General features: G+C 40.0%; 1 protein-coding gene across 1 annotated transcript; it reads left to right on the plus strand.

Moving 5' to 3' along the window:
- Nucleotides 1-553: 553 nt before the first annotated feature.
- KLF6 (KLF transcription factor 6) lies at nucleotides 554-9,500 on the plus strand. Its single transcript, XM_058182013.1, has 4 exons — nucleotides 554-1,446; nucleotides 4,155-4,734; nucleotides 7,030-7,153; nucleotides 8,372-9,500. The coding sequence occupies exons 1-4, from the start codon at nucleotides 1,345-1,347 to the stop codon at nucleotides 8,421-8,423; spliced, it is 858 nt and encodes a 285-aa protein (XP_058037996.1). The 5' UTR covers nucleotides 554-1,344; the 3' UTR covers nucleotides 8,424-9,500.
- Nucleotides 9,501-14,797: the final 5,297 nt, after the last annotated feature.

Consider the following 14,797-nt stretch of genomic DNA (forward strand, 5'->3'; position numbering starts at 1 on the left):
TGTTTATTGCAACTTGTGCGAATTGCTTAACATCTTCAGTTACTGTCCTAAGCGCTCCGTGTGCGGCTTAGCAGCGCCTCCCTATTTCACTTTCGGCACTACAGCGACTCCTTTCCCCCTCCCCCAAAACCCCCAGCAACGACAAACAACAAGCAAACGCTCTCACTCTGAGTCGCTTCTCTAAAACGGGTTTCCAGCCTTATATACCCTTCTAAAAATAGCCTCTCGCTCCCAGGGCCAATCAGGACGGGTCGAATTTCGAATCGGACCAATGGGGTGAGGCGTCACGGAGAAGTTCGGTCACGCCAGGAGGAGCCGAGATGCGCCGCGCGCGGCCATTGGGCTAGTCTGACATCATTGGAACGCGGTGTAACGAGTTTGTTGTTATAGATTGGGCAGCATTCAGAGCCGGCGTAATGGGATCACGAGGTGGCGGAGGGCGGGGGGCAGAGGGAGAGGAGTAAAGGGGAGGAGCGAGTGTGGCTTTCAGCAGAAGGGGAGGGGGGAAAAGAGGAGGGAGTAGAAGGAGGGGGAGGTGGCGGCCAAGGAGAGCTTTTGAAAGGGAACTTTTGCAGCGGGTTACATTTGCAGTCACCTCGGTGTTTGCAAATATTGAGTAGGCTTCTCGGCAACTATCTTCTGGAGAGCGAGCGAGCGAGCGAGCGAGCGAGAGCGAGCGAGCGAGAGCCCCAGGAGTGGAAGGCAATCTCGACAGCAGCATCGAGGAGACTGCAAAAAAAAAGCTACAGAAAAAAGCGAAAACAACGAAAGCCAACCAGCCAAAAGAGAAGGGCCAAAAAAAGAACCTTTGATCTATTGCTGTGCAATTAAACTTTGCATGAAACTTTGCTTTTTTTAATATTATTTGAAATATATATACGTTTATATATATATATACTCATACATATATATATATAAATATATATATATATATATATATTATTAAAAAAAAACTTCGTCTGAAATTCTGAACAGGAATTTTATATATATCTAAATATATATATATTTAGCCGTAGATTGCTATTTTTTTCCCCTTTAAGGTACTTTCTGCTGGGTGATATTTCTCCCCCTTTTTTTGTGATTTTATTCTTTTTTTCTTTTTTTTTGCTTTGATTTCGGTGGTCTTTGGAGGAGGAGGAGGAAGTGAGACTTTTGTAAATAGCCGGTTGTATTTCTGTCACCGTCACCTGCTGTGGCAATTACAGCCGAGAGCCGGAGCTGCTCTGCTCTTCCGACCTGCGGGAAAAAAAAAAGACCCCAGCGATCGGACGCTCGTCTTTGCCGGAGGGCTCCTGGTTGCAACTTTTCTTCCCTACCCGTCCCCCTTTCCCCCCCACGAGAGGCATGGATGTACTACCAATGTGTAGCATCTTTCAGGAACTCCAGATTGTTCACGACACTGGTTACTTCTCCGCCTTGCCATCTCTGGAGGAATACTGGCAACAGGTAAAGGAGGATGGGCTATATGTTTGCAACCATGTCGGGATTTGTTTTTGTTTTTTTAAACGCTGGGGACCACAAGCAATGCGTAAGCTTCAGAGCTTCTTTAAATTTTAAAAAAATATATATTATTTTCCCGGATCAAAAGATTGCTTCAGGACAAAGATCGAAATTCGGTTTATTTTAATCTTTGGCCATTAGCAAGCGAAGGGCATGTGTGTTATTTAATTATTCCCCCCCTTTAAAAAAATGCATGCTAGTTCTGGTTAAACCCCCCCCCCTTTCTCAGTGGACGTGGCTGTCAGAACTTGTGAGCAGCGGCTGTATGTGTGTGTGTGTTTTGTGTGTGTGTTTTGTGTGTGTGTTTGAACCCTTGTTTGCTCGCGCTGTGCCCGGCTCTCACCGATACAGACTTCAAAACCCCTTAAAGAGAATGAAAAGCTGGCTAATACTCTAAATAAAATCATACCTTGGAATCGAATCGGGTTGCCAAGTTTCTGCCTTTCTCATTTGCCTGTCCCGACTCTTGGCAAAATAAAATAATAACAATAATAATAAAAAAGTTTATTCCCCCCCCCCACTCTCCTCTCTATTTCCACCCCCCTCCTTTTTTGAAACAAAGCCAATTGCTATAAGGAGAACTTGTCATCCAAACAGTTCTGTTTAGAAATAGTTGCTCTCCGTGCTTCCCCTTCCCTCTCCCCCCCCCCACGAATATCTTCTCGCAAGAAGTGGGGGGGTTGACCCTCTCTTTCAGTACTGTACTATTTTTATGGCAGGATCATGTACAGCTTTTTTTAAAACGGCCCCCTCCCGCAGAACGAGTTGTCAGTCATATGACAATGATTCCCCCACTTCACCTTATGAATCCTAATAGAGGAAAATCTGAGGCATGTTGCCTTTAATAGACAAGTTTTTGTTGTTGTTGTTTTTAGTCCCTGTCATTTGATTCCAAACACTGGCAAACGTTTTTTTTGTTTTGTTTTTTGCTTTGCTTATGGGATTTTCCCTCGGATTGTGGGACTGAGAAGACATGTTTACTTGCCTCCATTACTGTAATGATTGCTTTCTCTAACCCAATTTAATTCATCTGGGTTTTCCGTTTGTAAGGCTTGAAAATCTGATTTTGGAGCTTGAAATATGACACACTACCAATTTTTTCAGAGGATTGGCAGTCTACATAGAACGCTCTCTCCCCCCCCCCCGCATTATAAAGGGGTCTAACATGTTTTTTTGGGGGGTTGGATTTTACTATTTGGCTCTTTATAGCTTTCAGAATCATTTTAGCCCCCCCCCCTTTCCACCAGCTCATTCTCAAAATTAGTTTGACCAATAGGGGGAATTTTAAATCTATTCCTGAATGTTAAACCTATTCTTTCTATACGTTTTCTACCTTTGTAAGATATTGGAAGGTTTGCCACAATCATTATAGAGGGACCTAAAAATATTGACCACAGAGAGAATATTTTGCTTTCTCTTCCCCCTATAAGCACCCCTTCCCCCTATAAGCAAAGATTTTAGCAACGTACAATCTAATTCACCTTTCTCTCGGAGCGAGTTTCTCAATTTAATGAAGCTTATGTCCAGATAATTGTCAGGAGAAGTAAGTGTGGAAGTTAACAGGGTACTATGACCAATTTAAATTGATGCTGAAATGGTGTGTGTGTGTGCGCGCGTGCATGTTTGAGTGCAGCATTTTATTTCACTCTCACAATTGTGGAGGAAGGGCTCTTGTTCAACACACGCTAGACTGACCATTTTGCCCAGAATCTGATTCATAATACAATACAATTAGCAGGGCCAGCCTTTCACTATGCTGTTCAAAGTCCTGTTGGTGTCTTTTAGTGAGGATTTAAAAAAAAAACAAAAAAAACCTGTCCTGTTGCGTGTAGATTTGAACCATGAGCATTCTTGGCAGAGAGTCATAAATTTTAAAAGGAAGTCTCTTTTGGCATTGAGTAAAAGAAATAAGGGAATGACTCATAACCAAGCCACTCTTGGCCAGCAGATAAAGTTCTCCTTCCTTGTTGGAATCAGCATTAGCACCTTAAAAGTTGTAGTTTTCCATGCTTTTTTCCTTTCGTCTCTTTTATTCACTGTCCTGTTAGAAATCTGGGGATTTTGCTGATGATGTTCCTACTGCCTCTGCAAGAAATGTCTCACTTTATAACTGACTCATGCCTTATATTTGGACATTCTTTTCAGTGTGTCCCTTAGGCTGAGTTCTCATGCACAGGAAATGTCTTTGCTTAGAAGTTGTAAAAATCAGCCACAACACATGCTTAAATTTAGAGTGCGAACCATAATTTTTGTCCACGTGATGGGAGTTCAGTTGAATTTTTTTTAAAGTCAATGTTATTTAATAAAATAACCTAAATAAAATTTGGAGAAGGTAGCATTGCCTTTAAAGCTAATCCCACTGAAATCTTTCTACGGGATGCCTGTTTAGTTAACTCATAAGGGAAATGCCTAAAGAATGTAGCTGGGTTACTATTTTTGACTCTGCATTCTTGACAAGTTCATGAGAATTACACTGTTTTCTTGGAACATTCATCAGTTGAAACTTGAATGGCCTTTAACTTTAAACCATGCTAGCAACCAGAAATAAACTCTTCCTCTCTTTGAGTGTGCATGGGTTCCTGCTAAATTTTTCAGAATGTTCTTAGACATGAATGATTTTTTAAATATCTGTTTATGTATTTTTAATTCTGTAGACTTGCTTAGAGCTGGAGCGATACCTTCAGAGTGAGCCCTGCTACGTGTCCGCCTCTGAGATAAAATTTGACAGTCAGGAAGATTTGTGGACCAAAATAATTTTGGCACGGGAGAAGAAGGAAGAATCTGAACTAAAGACAGCAAGTGCTCCAAAGGAGGACAACCTTAACAATCAGACTTTAGAGACTAACAGTTTGAATTCTGATATCAGTAGTGAATCTTCAGATAGTTCCGAGGAACTTTCTCCTACAACAAAATTTACCTCGGATATCATAAATGATGTCTTAAACTTGGCCAGTGCTGGAAACTTGAATTCATCTGTCACTTCTACTCCTCCTTCTTCCCCTGAGCTGGGAAAGGAGTCATCTTCCCAACCATGGAATTGTGCCCCCAGTGAATTGCATTCACCTGGCAAAATCCGTACTGGTACTGGCGGAAAGACTGTGGAAAAAGGTACCCTGGTCACTAGTGATGCCTCTCCTGATGGGAGGAGGCGGGTTCATCGCTGTCACTTCAATGGATGCCGGAAGGTTTATACCAAAAGTTCACATCTGAAAGCACATCAGCGTACCCATACAGGTGAGTATTCATATGGCCTCTAGGACTGATGAACTCGTCTTGCCTTCTGCACTGTGCCTGTTGACCTTAGAATAATCTCTCATAAATTAGATGGTGTCCAGTTGCATCATGTATGATTTCCATAATTCATGGTTTCATGACTTGGCCAGGAAAGGCCTAGACCAGGAACTGAATGCATGGTGCAGCTGCATGTATTCCCTTTAGAACGCCTCCATAGAAATGTTGCAACATCCGTTGTGGAGAAAGGCAGGAGATGAGTGTAAGAAGGGAACTTCGTTTGTTCCCAGTTCCTATTTCCTTTGCAGTCCATTTCCTCTTAATATATTTTTTCGGTGTCTTGCACCTTCAAAATGTGGTTTGCTAGTGGTTGTTTCCATCCACTTGGACTTTTCACAGTCTACTCTAGCTGTTTGCTGGTTCATACTTTATGGTGTAAACATTCTCTCTCTTATCCTCTTGCTTTTCATGGTCAGTACACACCGAAATATAAAGAAGGATCTTTGGGTCACAGTTTCCCAAAAACACTAGTCTTCAGATGGCCATTTGGATTTGGCTAGCTTCCAAACTGCCTCTAGCAGATAATGCTAAAGAAGATCTTGATGCTTCACAGTGTCATAATCTTACACAATTTCTGGAGCAAGAACTCAGGGCCATTAGATAATGCAATACCAGCTAAAGTTTCCCAGAATGCAGGTCCTCACTTCCTCATTCTTTTTCCATAACCCTCTTGCAAATTAGTATCTAAACTAGGTGGTCCATTTATTTGTTTGTGCATGGCTGGTTTCAGTTGGTTAAATTACCAATTACAGATCATCTTAAAACTTTCATATGGTTTGTAGGTTGTGTGATCCAAAGCAATTCTGGTTTAGTCAGTAAACCCTAATTAAGTGCTTGCTTAATTCTGGTTCACTTATGGTATTTGTGCTGCAGATTAACTTTCTGCATGCATCATTTACAAAGTACATTATTTACTCCTTGAAAGATTACAGTTGATTTATGACCATATGATTGTGGTGCATTTCCATTCATGATAAACCTACAGAGTCCTGGTGAAACTCAAATGTCAAAATACATTCCTGTTCCCTAGAGCAGCCTGAAAAGATGTAGAGTGGAATCAGAGCTTGTATAAATTTTTCATAGAGTAAGAAGCTGCCATGGTTGCTTTTGACCGTAAATATTCTCCTGCTTTTAATGACTTCTTGGTTAGATGCACCAAATCACTTATAAATGTACACAGCAAAATGTACTCACATTTTGAGACAAGCTAAAAGGGTTACTCCTTCTCATAAATGGTGTTTTCACATCTTGAAGGAAGAACTATTCTACTTCACAATTAACCCAACACAAATTAACACAAATTAAAGTAAACAGAGGAAAGTGGGGGGGGGGGAAGGATTATTGTGTTCTATAGCCATTGTGCTATAAAACTGAAAGTAAATTGTGTGATAGTTATCAGGAAAGTAGGAACCAGAACCTGTAACTAAAATGTATTGGGGGTTGGTGGAAATTCTGGCCTGTCACTTCAGTGCTAATGTTAAACTCATTGTGCTATTGATTTTATTCCTTGATTTTCTTTTTCACCCACCATTTGGCCCATGTAAAGCTTCTGCAGAGCTTACTGGATAAAATACACACAGAGAGAAACAAAACCATGCAGGAAACATAACTTGTAGGGTAGAGTTTACAGACCGCTTATTTTAAGTTCTGTGTAAGGAAGTGTTCCGAATGAAGATGAAAATGGTTGAAGCCAAAACGGTTGTCCTAATAAGAAAGGAGGCAAAATGTATTTATTTTTTAGATTTATTAGCCATCTCAGTCCAGTGGATTCTCAAGATATGGCTTTATACTTCCATTGACACCTCTCTCTTAATTAGGGCCCCAAGAAACAAAGAAGCATTTTTATAAAGTGTTTGTAAAAGCTGATAATCTAAAAACTATTCTTAGTTGAATTAACATGTTGAGTTTTCAGTCCTTTTTTTAAAAAAAAAATCATTTTCAGAATCACAGGATTCCAGAAAGTTTAGATTACTGGAATCTTTTTGTCAGGATGGGATGCTTTACTATTGGAGCAAAACTGTCAGCAAAAAAACAAAAAAAAATCCATCTGAATTCTTGGAAGTACCTAGTAAACTATAGAATGAGCAACTTTTGTTTCCTATATATTTTTTTTCTTGAAAAAAAAAATGCTCAGTGAGTCAACATTCCTCTTTGGAGGAGGAATATTGTATGTCCTCCACAATATTGTATGTCCTCTGTGTAACTGAGGTTTTTTGTTTGTTCGTTTTTGTTTTGCAGGAGAAAAGCCTTACAGATGCTCATGGGAAGGATGTGAGTGGCGTTTTGCAAGGAGTGATGAGCTAACCAGACATTTCAGAAAGCACACGGGTGCAAAACCTTTTAAGTGTAATCACTGTGACAGGTATGTGGTTGGAATTTTGTTCTATATTATCTTGTTCCCCCTGTGCTTAGAAAGCAGCAAATTTCAGGCAGATCTGTTGATGACAATAGTATAGTTTTATCTTAAATATAAAAAGGGCCTCTTTTATATTCAGGAAAAAAAAATTGGACATCTTTCTTGGGAAGCTCTATTCCTATAATTGGCCCCTTGCATATTGAAAAAAATATGCAAAACATTTGATGGACAAACAACCCCAAAGTTGAATTGTCCTGTTTTAACCTTACAAGAAACGTTCCAATGCTGTTCCAACTTTCCTGGAAGCATTCCAGCTTCGCAATGCAGTTGGAACATTTGTGTTTGAAATAATTTCTGGATAATTTCTGGATTAATGAAAGAGCAACTTTCAAACTGATGAAGTAGGACAAATCGATTAGGAAGCTTCTGTGGGATGTCTAGAGGAGAGATTAAATTATCCTCGGAATCATTAAGTCACATTATGAATATTAGCAACAGTTCAGTTAGATGGACCCAATGACATGGAGCACTTTTTAAAAAGAAAATCCAATTTTTGCCACTTTTTGCACAGTGCCGTAAGCAGACATGTAGAGAACCTGTAGTTCCCCAAATTGAACTGAACTATTTCTGGTATCACACCGCCCCCCCCTTGGAAAGATATGGAGATAGGGAGTCAGAAAAGTTATGTCGCAGTGACTAATGTGCTGAACTTGAACAAGTCTCTGATCACCTACAAGGCTACAGCGATGTCCTTCACTGCATTCCTTCTACCATGAGTTGTTGCAGTGTTAACATGCTGATATCAGCTTCTTCTAGTAATAAAGGTAGATGTTTGTTTGGCTTGTGACTGACAAGATCACAATCACTGTGCTGAAGTGTCAGCTCCGTTGCAAAACCTTTAGCTACAATGCAGTATCTTGCATTCTAGACATGTGGCGGAGTGATCCTTCCACTGCTGTGCAGGCAGTATCTTGCTGCACAGTAATCTGCCTTTAAATCTAAATGTCTGTGGAGGTCATGGTACCATACCAAGACATTTCACGTCTCGTCCAAGAAGCTTGTTCAGTTCTGAGCTTCTTGGATGAGACTTGGAATGTCTTCAAGGGAAAATGAAGGAAGTCCAGTTGCCTCTTGGAAAGTACCTTTGAGTGTCCTAAAACCAGCATATTTCTTGATACCCCATTGTAACCTGAGCTTAAATGTCTTTTCTTTGTTGGTGGACAGGTGCTTCTCCAGGTCTGACCATCTGGCTCTTCACATGAAGAGGCATCTCTGAATGATTGGAAGCTTGTGGGCTAAGAGGCATCGAGGTCAAGCTGGCCTTGGATTAAAAGATGCATATTCCAGCCAAAGCATGCCATTTTGCACCCTAACTCAGTGGCCTCCAGGTCCTCCCTTCCTTGGAAGGTTTTTAGAGGGCTAGATAAGTCATGTAAGAAATGGCTGCAATGACCATATGGTGCAGGTCTCCAGCCCAGGGGACCAAACCTTCCGAATGGCTTTCCGACGCCTTCTGCCATGAGCGAACTGGGAGTGTTAATGAATGGACAACTTGTGTGTTATGGAGGATCTACTGGATGACTGGATGCTGAGGCACATTTTTTTTAAAGAAAAAACAAAACATTTGTTCCTTGTTGTTTTCTAACCGAAAGAGAGAAAAAGTTGTCTGAACGTGGGATTATTTTTTATTTTAATTTTATTTTTAACTTGGGGGGGGGGGGAGTGCTTCATGTGAAGAGTGTTATGTAAGATGGAAGGATGTGCATCCTTTTGACGGGGGAGGGGGGAAATTGTGTCTGCACCTTTTTTTTTTTTTTTCCCCTTTTATATTTGGTTTCTGAAGTGGGGAGATGGAAGGGAGGGAAGGAAGGAAGGAAAATCAGAATAGAGAAGTGTTGGCATGGGCCCCTATCCTGTGTGAAAGGCGATTGGTGTCTGGTCCAGCTATTAAATGTGCAATGTCTCCCGTAGCTTGTCTGACTTGCTACAGAGCTCATTTGTAATCCATTGTATAAGCTGTGTATTTACAATATAACACAACCTATAACTTCTTTCATTATAATACAAAGGTTATTGCATGGTTCTGGAGAACTAGATGCTTTCCCATTCTGTAATCAGGACTGCCATTTTTCTCTCTCTCTTTCTCTCCCTCCCTCCCTCCCTTTCTCTCTCTCTCTCTCTCTCTCTCACTCACTCTCTCTCTCAATTCCAGTTCAAAGCTGCTACACTGCAATTGATTTAATGTTACATAACATACCAAACCCAAATAGTATTTTTTTTTCCTCCTTGAATTACTTTTTGCTTTGTCCTATTGGGTGGATAAAACCACTGTAGATTAGAGATGGTTATTTTTTTTTAAAAAAAAATGAACTCGTGCAGCTGTTTCCCCCATTGCCTCCAACACCTACCTTCTTATCTTTTATTTATGCCTTGAGGTCTAATTTCTGGTTTTCTACCTGTTAATGCACTGTTGACCTTAATAATGGTGCCTTATGCAAATTGAACTTCTCTTTTGGGAGGTCTTATACAGGGGTATGAATGATATATGCTTTATTAAGGCTCTCTTTTCACCTGACACTTGTACTGTATCAAATGTACATTATGAAGAGGTGGGAAGACCATCAGCTGGTATTCTGGGTGATCCCCCATATAAACATCTGTACTGAAAATTTCATGGCATAATCCAACAAAGAATGCATCCCTGAGTCCATCTTCTGACAAGGTTGGTCTTGCACAACCTGCCCCTGTCCTGCATCCTTCCCTCTTCCCATTCAAGAAATTAAGGAAGAAAACAAACAAATCCATCAGTTCCCTCCCTCCACCAAAAAGATCCTGTATCCAGGATGCTGTGTTTTGCTCATGCATTTTTAAAACCGCAGGAGTAACTACAATAACAACAACAAAGATTTCTTAAAAGGCACAATGTCCACATCTGTATATGTAGCTTCCCCTTAATTAAAATGGAAAGTAAACAAAAAATACAAAAAAAGCAACAAAAAAAAAAGTAATTATCAAGTGGGCAGGATATCTATAACGTATGTATATATCTATTCGTGTCTATAGTATCTGTAGCTGTGAGTGTGCGTGCATGTATATTTGTGTGTGGGTGTGCGTGTGTGGATGTGTGAGTGTCTACATCTATAAAATATATAGATAATATATTATTTTTAAGGATTGTATTGAGTTCTTTGCTGTAAAGTGTCATAGCCTGTGAGGATTCTTCCTCTTTTCCTGCATTTTGTGGAGAAGAAGCAAACAAAAGTTAGCTTATTATTATTAATATTATTATTATTATTACTGTTTGTTAACTTCTTTTAGCAGAGACCTGAAAAGGAGGAGGAGCTTCAATCAGTGTGCACAGTTTTTAACAAGAGAAGGCAGTTACTTCCCTATCGATAGGCACTTTTGCACACTCAAAAATTTCTTGGTGTTCAAACGAAGTGCACTGGACTCCCTTTGCTGAAACAGGACTTAAATGGTTTCTGTTGGTTTTCTTCTAATTATTACTTTTTAAATGCAAGACACTTGGCTGCTTTTAAAGAAGAAGAAAAAGTCCTCTTAGAAGCTCTAAGAAGGTTAGCTCCTTTCTCCTATGTTCACCCAGCAATCCTTCTTTGGCCTTTTGTCTTTAGGTTTTGGGTTTTGCTGCCCTCTGCTTCTTCTCTTGCTAGTTTATGCTTTCCTTGATGGTGGTCAGTGAGCTCTTCATCTCCCCCCAAAAAGGGCATTTAATTGGAACACCAAGGGCTAAAGATGCCTGCTTAGCCATTTCTACATCGTACGGGAGCAATTAAATTGAGGGCTACTTAAAAATGGACACTTTCTGCTAAGATTAAATAAATGAATCTCAACCTCTCCGTTTCTGTCCTCTGAGCTTATTGAGAAGATGTAGAAATGTGCTCCTTGATGGTGAATTTATTCCTACGGGTATTTTACCTTTTAGCTGAATTCGCAAGGCAGTTTTATGAGATGTTAGAAATAGTTGTTCCCCAAACATTAAGCCCAATGTGTTTTCCAAGCTGCCTTCCACAAGAACGTAGCTTGCTTCTTGCTATTAGGGGCAGCATCCCCCCCCCCCTGAAAATGATGGTGTAGATTAATAGTCCTCTAACCATGTTCAAATCCATTTTATCTGAGGCTGAGAGATATATAGGCCTACATTTATCTGCATTGTGTTTTGAATTTTTATATGCTCAAAAATGCACTTTTTAAGTTTTCTTTTTTTAATTACCCCAAGAAAACATTTTATTATCTACGGATTACGGAAGTCTAAGAGATGTGTGGCGCTTCATACATGTAGGGCACTTTTTACCGCATTCTTGAGAGATGCCATTTCATAGACAAAACAATACCGTAGATCGGGAAATTCCTAACTGCATGTATGAATTAAAATACTCACCCTTCGATCAAGACATTCTACAAGTTTTTCTGTTCCAGCATTGTACTTGAAAGGGTAAGATTGCAATGATTTCTGCTTAGCCATAATCATTTGCTATTTTAAAAAAAATTCTCTTGCAGTAGTTAGAAATCAGTTTTGTAGTTAAATGAGTACATTTTGTTCAGGTGATAACTGAGCCTCAATCAAGCTGAAAGAAAAAAAAATTGCTTGAAATTTCAGAAAAAAAAATTTCTATTCGTAAAATTTCTTTTTATGTTTGTTTGTTTTTTTGGTTTTGTTTTTTGGTTTTTTTTTGGAAGCACCCTATTATCTAAAGAATCTCTTTGTAAGATTTTTGTAAAAAAATTTGTTTTACAAGATTTTATTTGAAATTGTTTTTTGCAAGATTGTTATATTTCTGTATGAATGTATTTTTTATTGGAATAACATAAAAAATTCTTATCAGCGTATCTGGTCTTCCTTTGTTTTTCTTTATGTGGAATTAAATTTGTGCAAGAATTTCAGTTCTTTGGGCTTGGGTTATTAAGTTGTTTATTAGGATAACAATTAAAATGATTATTTAATACATTATAAAGGCTGAAACTACGTAAACTCTGAATACCATAAACAATAAGGTCAATAATTTTCAACGGACTTTAACCAGAACTTCTAAATCAAGAAAAAATTGATTCAGCTTTTGATTCTCCATTCATACCACATATGATACAAAGAATCCAAGAAACATATAATAGTTACTAAAATCCCATTGTAATCATGGTTAGTTAGGGAAAAAATATTTTGGGATATGTGTATTCATTCCAAACCAGTGGAGTATATATGTTTTGAGGCTATAGGGCAGGGATGTCAAACACAAGGCCCAGGGGCCAGATGTGGCCCATGGGGTACTTAGATCTGGCCCGCAGGGCTACTCTGGAAACAGAAGGACCAGTCCATGGTGCCTCTGCCAACAAAAACGGAGTTGGGAGGGCCATGTGCTCCTTCACAGGCCCTGTTTTTGCTGACAGGGCTAGCAAAAGAAACCAAAAAAAACCCCAAAAATGTTTCCTGTTTTGCATTTGAGCATGCAAGAAGGGATAAGAAAGGAGAAAGGGAAAGAAGAAAGAATGGGGGGAAAAAGAAAAGAAAAAAATGGGAAGAGCAAAGAAGGGAAAAAAGAAAAGGGGAAGGAAGAAAAAAGAGAAGGAAGGAGATTACGAGAGTGAGGGAGGGTCTGAGGGAAGTTTTTCCTTAGCACTTGGCCACCATGGGTGCCCCCGATATGAGTGATGTCGAGCTGGCCGCACCCACCCCAGCTCCCCAAGGTCAAACACAACTCTGATGCGGCCCTCAATGAAATCAAGTTTGACACCCCTGCTATAGGGCCATCTTTAAAAAATGAGAAAACATTGAGGTCCATTCCCTGCATACTATAAAGCAATTCTGACCCAGTAATAGAACAAATCTTCATATCAAGATTTAACTGATAAAGTACCTTTCAAAAAATTTGGGAGTTTCATCAGCATTTCAGCTATTTTTATTATAAAACCAAACCTTATTGGGCTGGTGACCATCTTGCTGGTAATCTGGATATCATTAAACTCTTCTCCGTCCTGTAACGTGGCAGCTTCCAGCCTAAATTTTCCAGTTATTCCCGACTTCTTTTGTCTTAGTTATAGCTATTTTAATTCCTCTCCATTTCCTATTCTGAAGAATCAGGCTGACAGATTGCAAAATGCAAACTACCATGGTGTAGGCTGAAATTCAATGTTTTTGAAATTCCATAGAGGAAAAGAATAAAAGGATCTCGCTTGAATGTGTGTGCTACCATTAAAGACTGCTAAAAATTCTTCCTGTAAGAGAAAAGCAGTGGCCCTGAGATGTTGCTTCAGGAGTTCAAATCTAATGAGTACCACGCTAGCATAATCAAAGGTCAAATGTCTTGGGAATCATAAGCCAGTAACCATCTGCAAAACAACATGTTGCCTTTCCTTGAACAACTATCTACAGCATTCTTTTCTTCCCACTGATTCAAAGACCAAGGTTGTATATATTTTGGCTTAGATAACATGCTGGGGGGGGGGGGGGGAAATTCCAGCGCATAAATTCTACATTTCCTTATTTATTGGTTTTGCTCAACATTAAATCACTTGTTGGTATTGGTCATTAATAAATCATGGTTTACATCTTGGGATGGTGTGTTGAGGTCCTAGTGCACGTTAGCGACCATTTGGCTGAAAATAACCTGTTTCTCATAGCATTGCTGAAAGTGGGGATTTCAGTTATAAAATGAACTTCATCATGAACAGTTTCACCATGCTCCTGTTACTTGGAGCATGGTGTAATCAAGGGATCCAGTGATCATTCAGTTTTGGTGAATACATAATATCTGTACACCGCCTCCTAGAGTCAAGAACGAAGCTGAAAGCACCAGCCTGAAGATAATGAGTGAGATCTCATCAAAACGTCGCCAAGATAGTCTCAACCTTACACGGGAAAAGACCTGAATATGCCAAGATCTACATACTTATACCCGTGAAAACCTACAAATGTGTGTGTGTGTGTGTGTGTGTGTGTGTGTGTGTATGTGTGTATACATATAGATCTTTGGTTATTTGGGTTTTCTCCTGCGTAAAATTGGAAGTGTCTTGGCGATGTTCAATGAAGTCTCATTCGTCATCTTAAGGCTGGGTGTTTACAGCTTCGTGCTTCTAGGAGAAATGTATGATCGCAGCTGTTTCTTCCTTTTAACTGCTAGTGGGGGTTTGAACTGATTGGTTGGGAGCTTGGCTGTGTTCTGATTGGGTGGAGGTGTGTTCTGATTGGTTGGGGGTTTGGCTGTGCTCTGAATGGATGGTGGGGTTGGCTGTGCTCTGATTGGATGGTGGGGTGTTCTGTTGGGGGTGGCTTGGTTGTGCTCAGGTTGGTCTGAGTTGCAGGGGGATTTGAGTTGGTGAGCTGCATTGCTGTTGTTTGGCTTCACGATCATGGTCGTGCTACATCTTCATGGTGGGTGTCAGTCTGCTGCATGTATGGATTGGAAGGGTTTGAAATGACTAATGATGCAGCTGCAGTCTGGCTTCTGGTCCATGGTCATGCTTCATCATCGTTGTGGGTTTGAGTTTGCTTTCCACGTGGATGTGTGGGGGTGACATGCGGTGTGGCACTCCTGAGTGTGGGTCTTGCGTCATTCTTCATGTTAGGGACTCATTTGTCAATAAGGGCAGGTTTCCAAATGGCTGGTAGGCGGGAGGTATCATCTAGTTTATTCATGC

Source organism: Ahaetulla prasina, chromosome 4 (assembly GCF_028640845.1).
Source record: "Ahaetulla prasina isolate Xishuangbanna chromosome 4, ASM2864084v1, whole genome shotgun sequence".
Lineage (NCBI taxonomy): Eukaryota > Metazoa > Chordata > Lepidosauria > Squamata > Colubridae > Ahaetulla > Ahaetulla prasina.

Excerpts from the sequence above, each read along its gene's own strand:
- KLF6 (XM_058182013.1), top strand. The coding sequence starts at position 1,345 with ATGGATGTACTACCAATGTGTAGCATCTTTCAGGAACTCCAGATTGTT. Across the intron at positions 1,447-4,154 it reads TGGAGGAATACTGGCAACAG|ACTTGCTTAGAGCTGGAGCG; the intron begins GTAAAGGAGGAT and ends TTAATTCTGTAG. Across the intron at positions 7,154-8,371 it reads AAGTGTAATCACTGTGACAG|GTGCTTCTCCAGGTCTGACC; the intron begins GTATGTGGTTGG and ends GTTGGTGGACAG.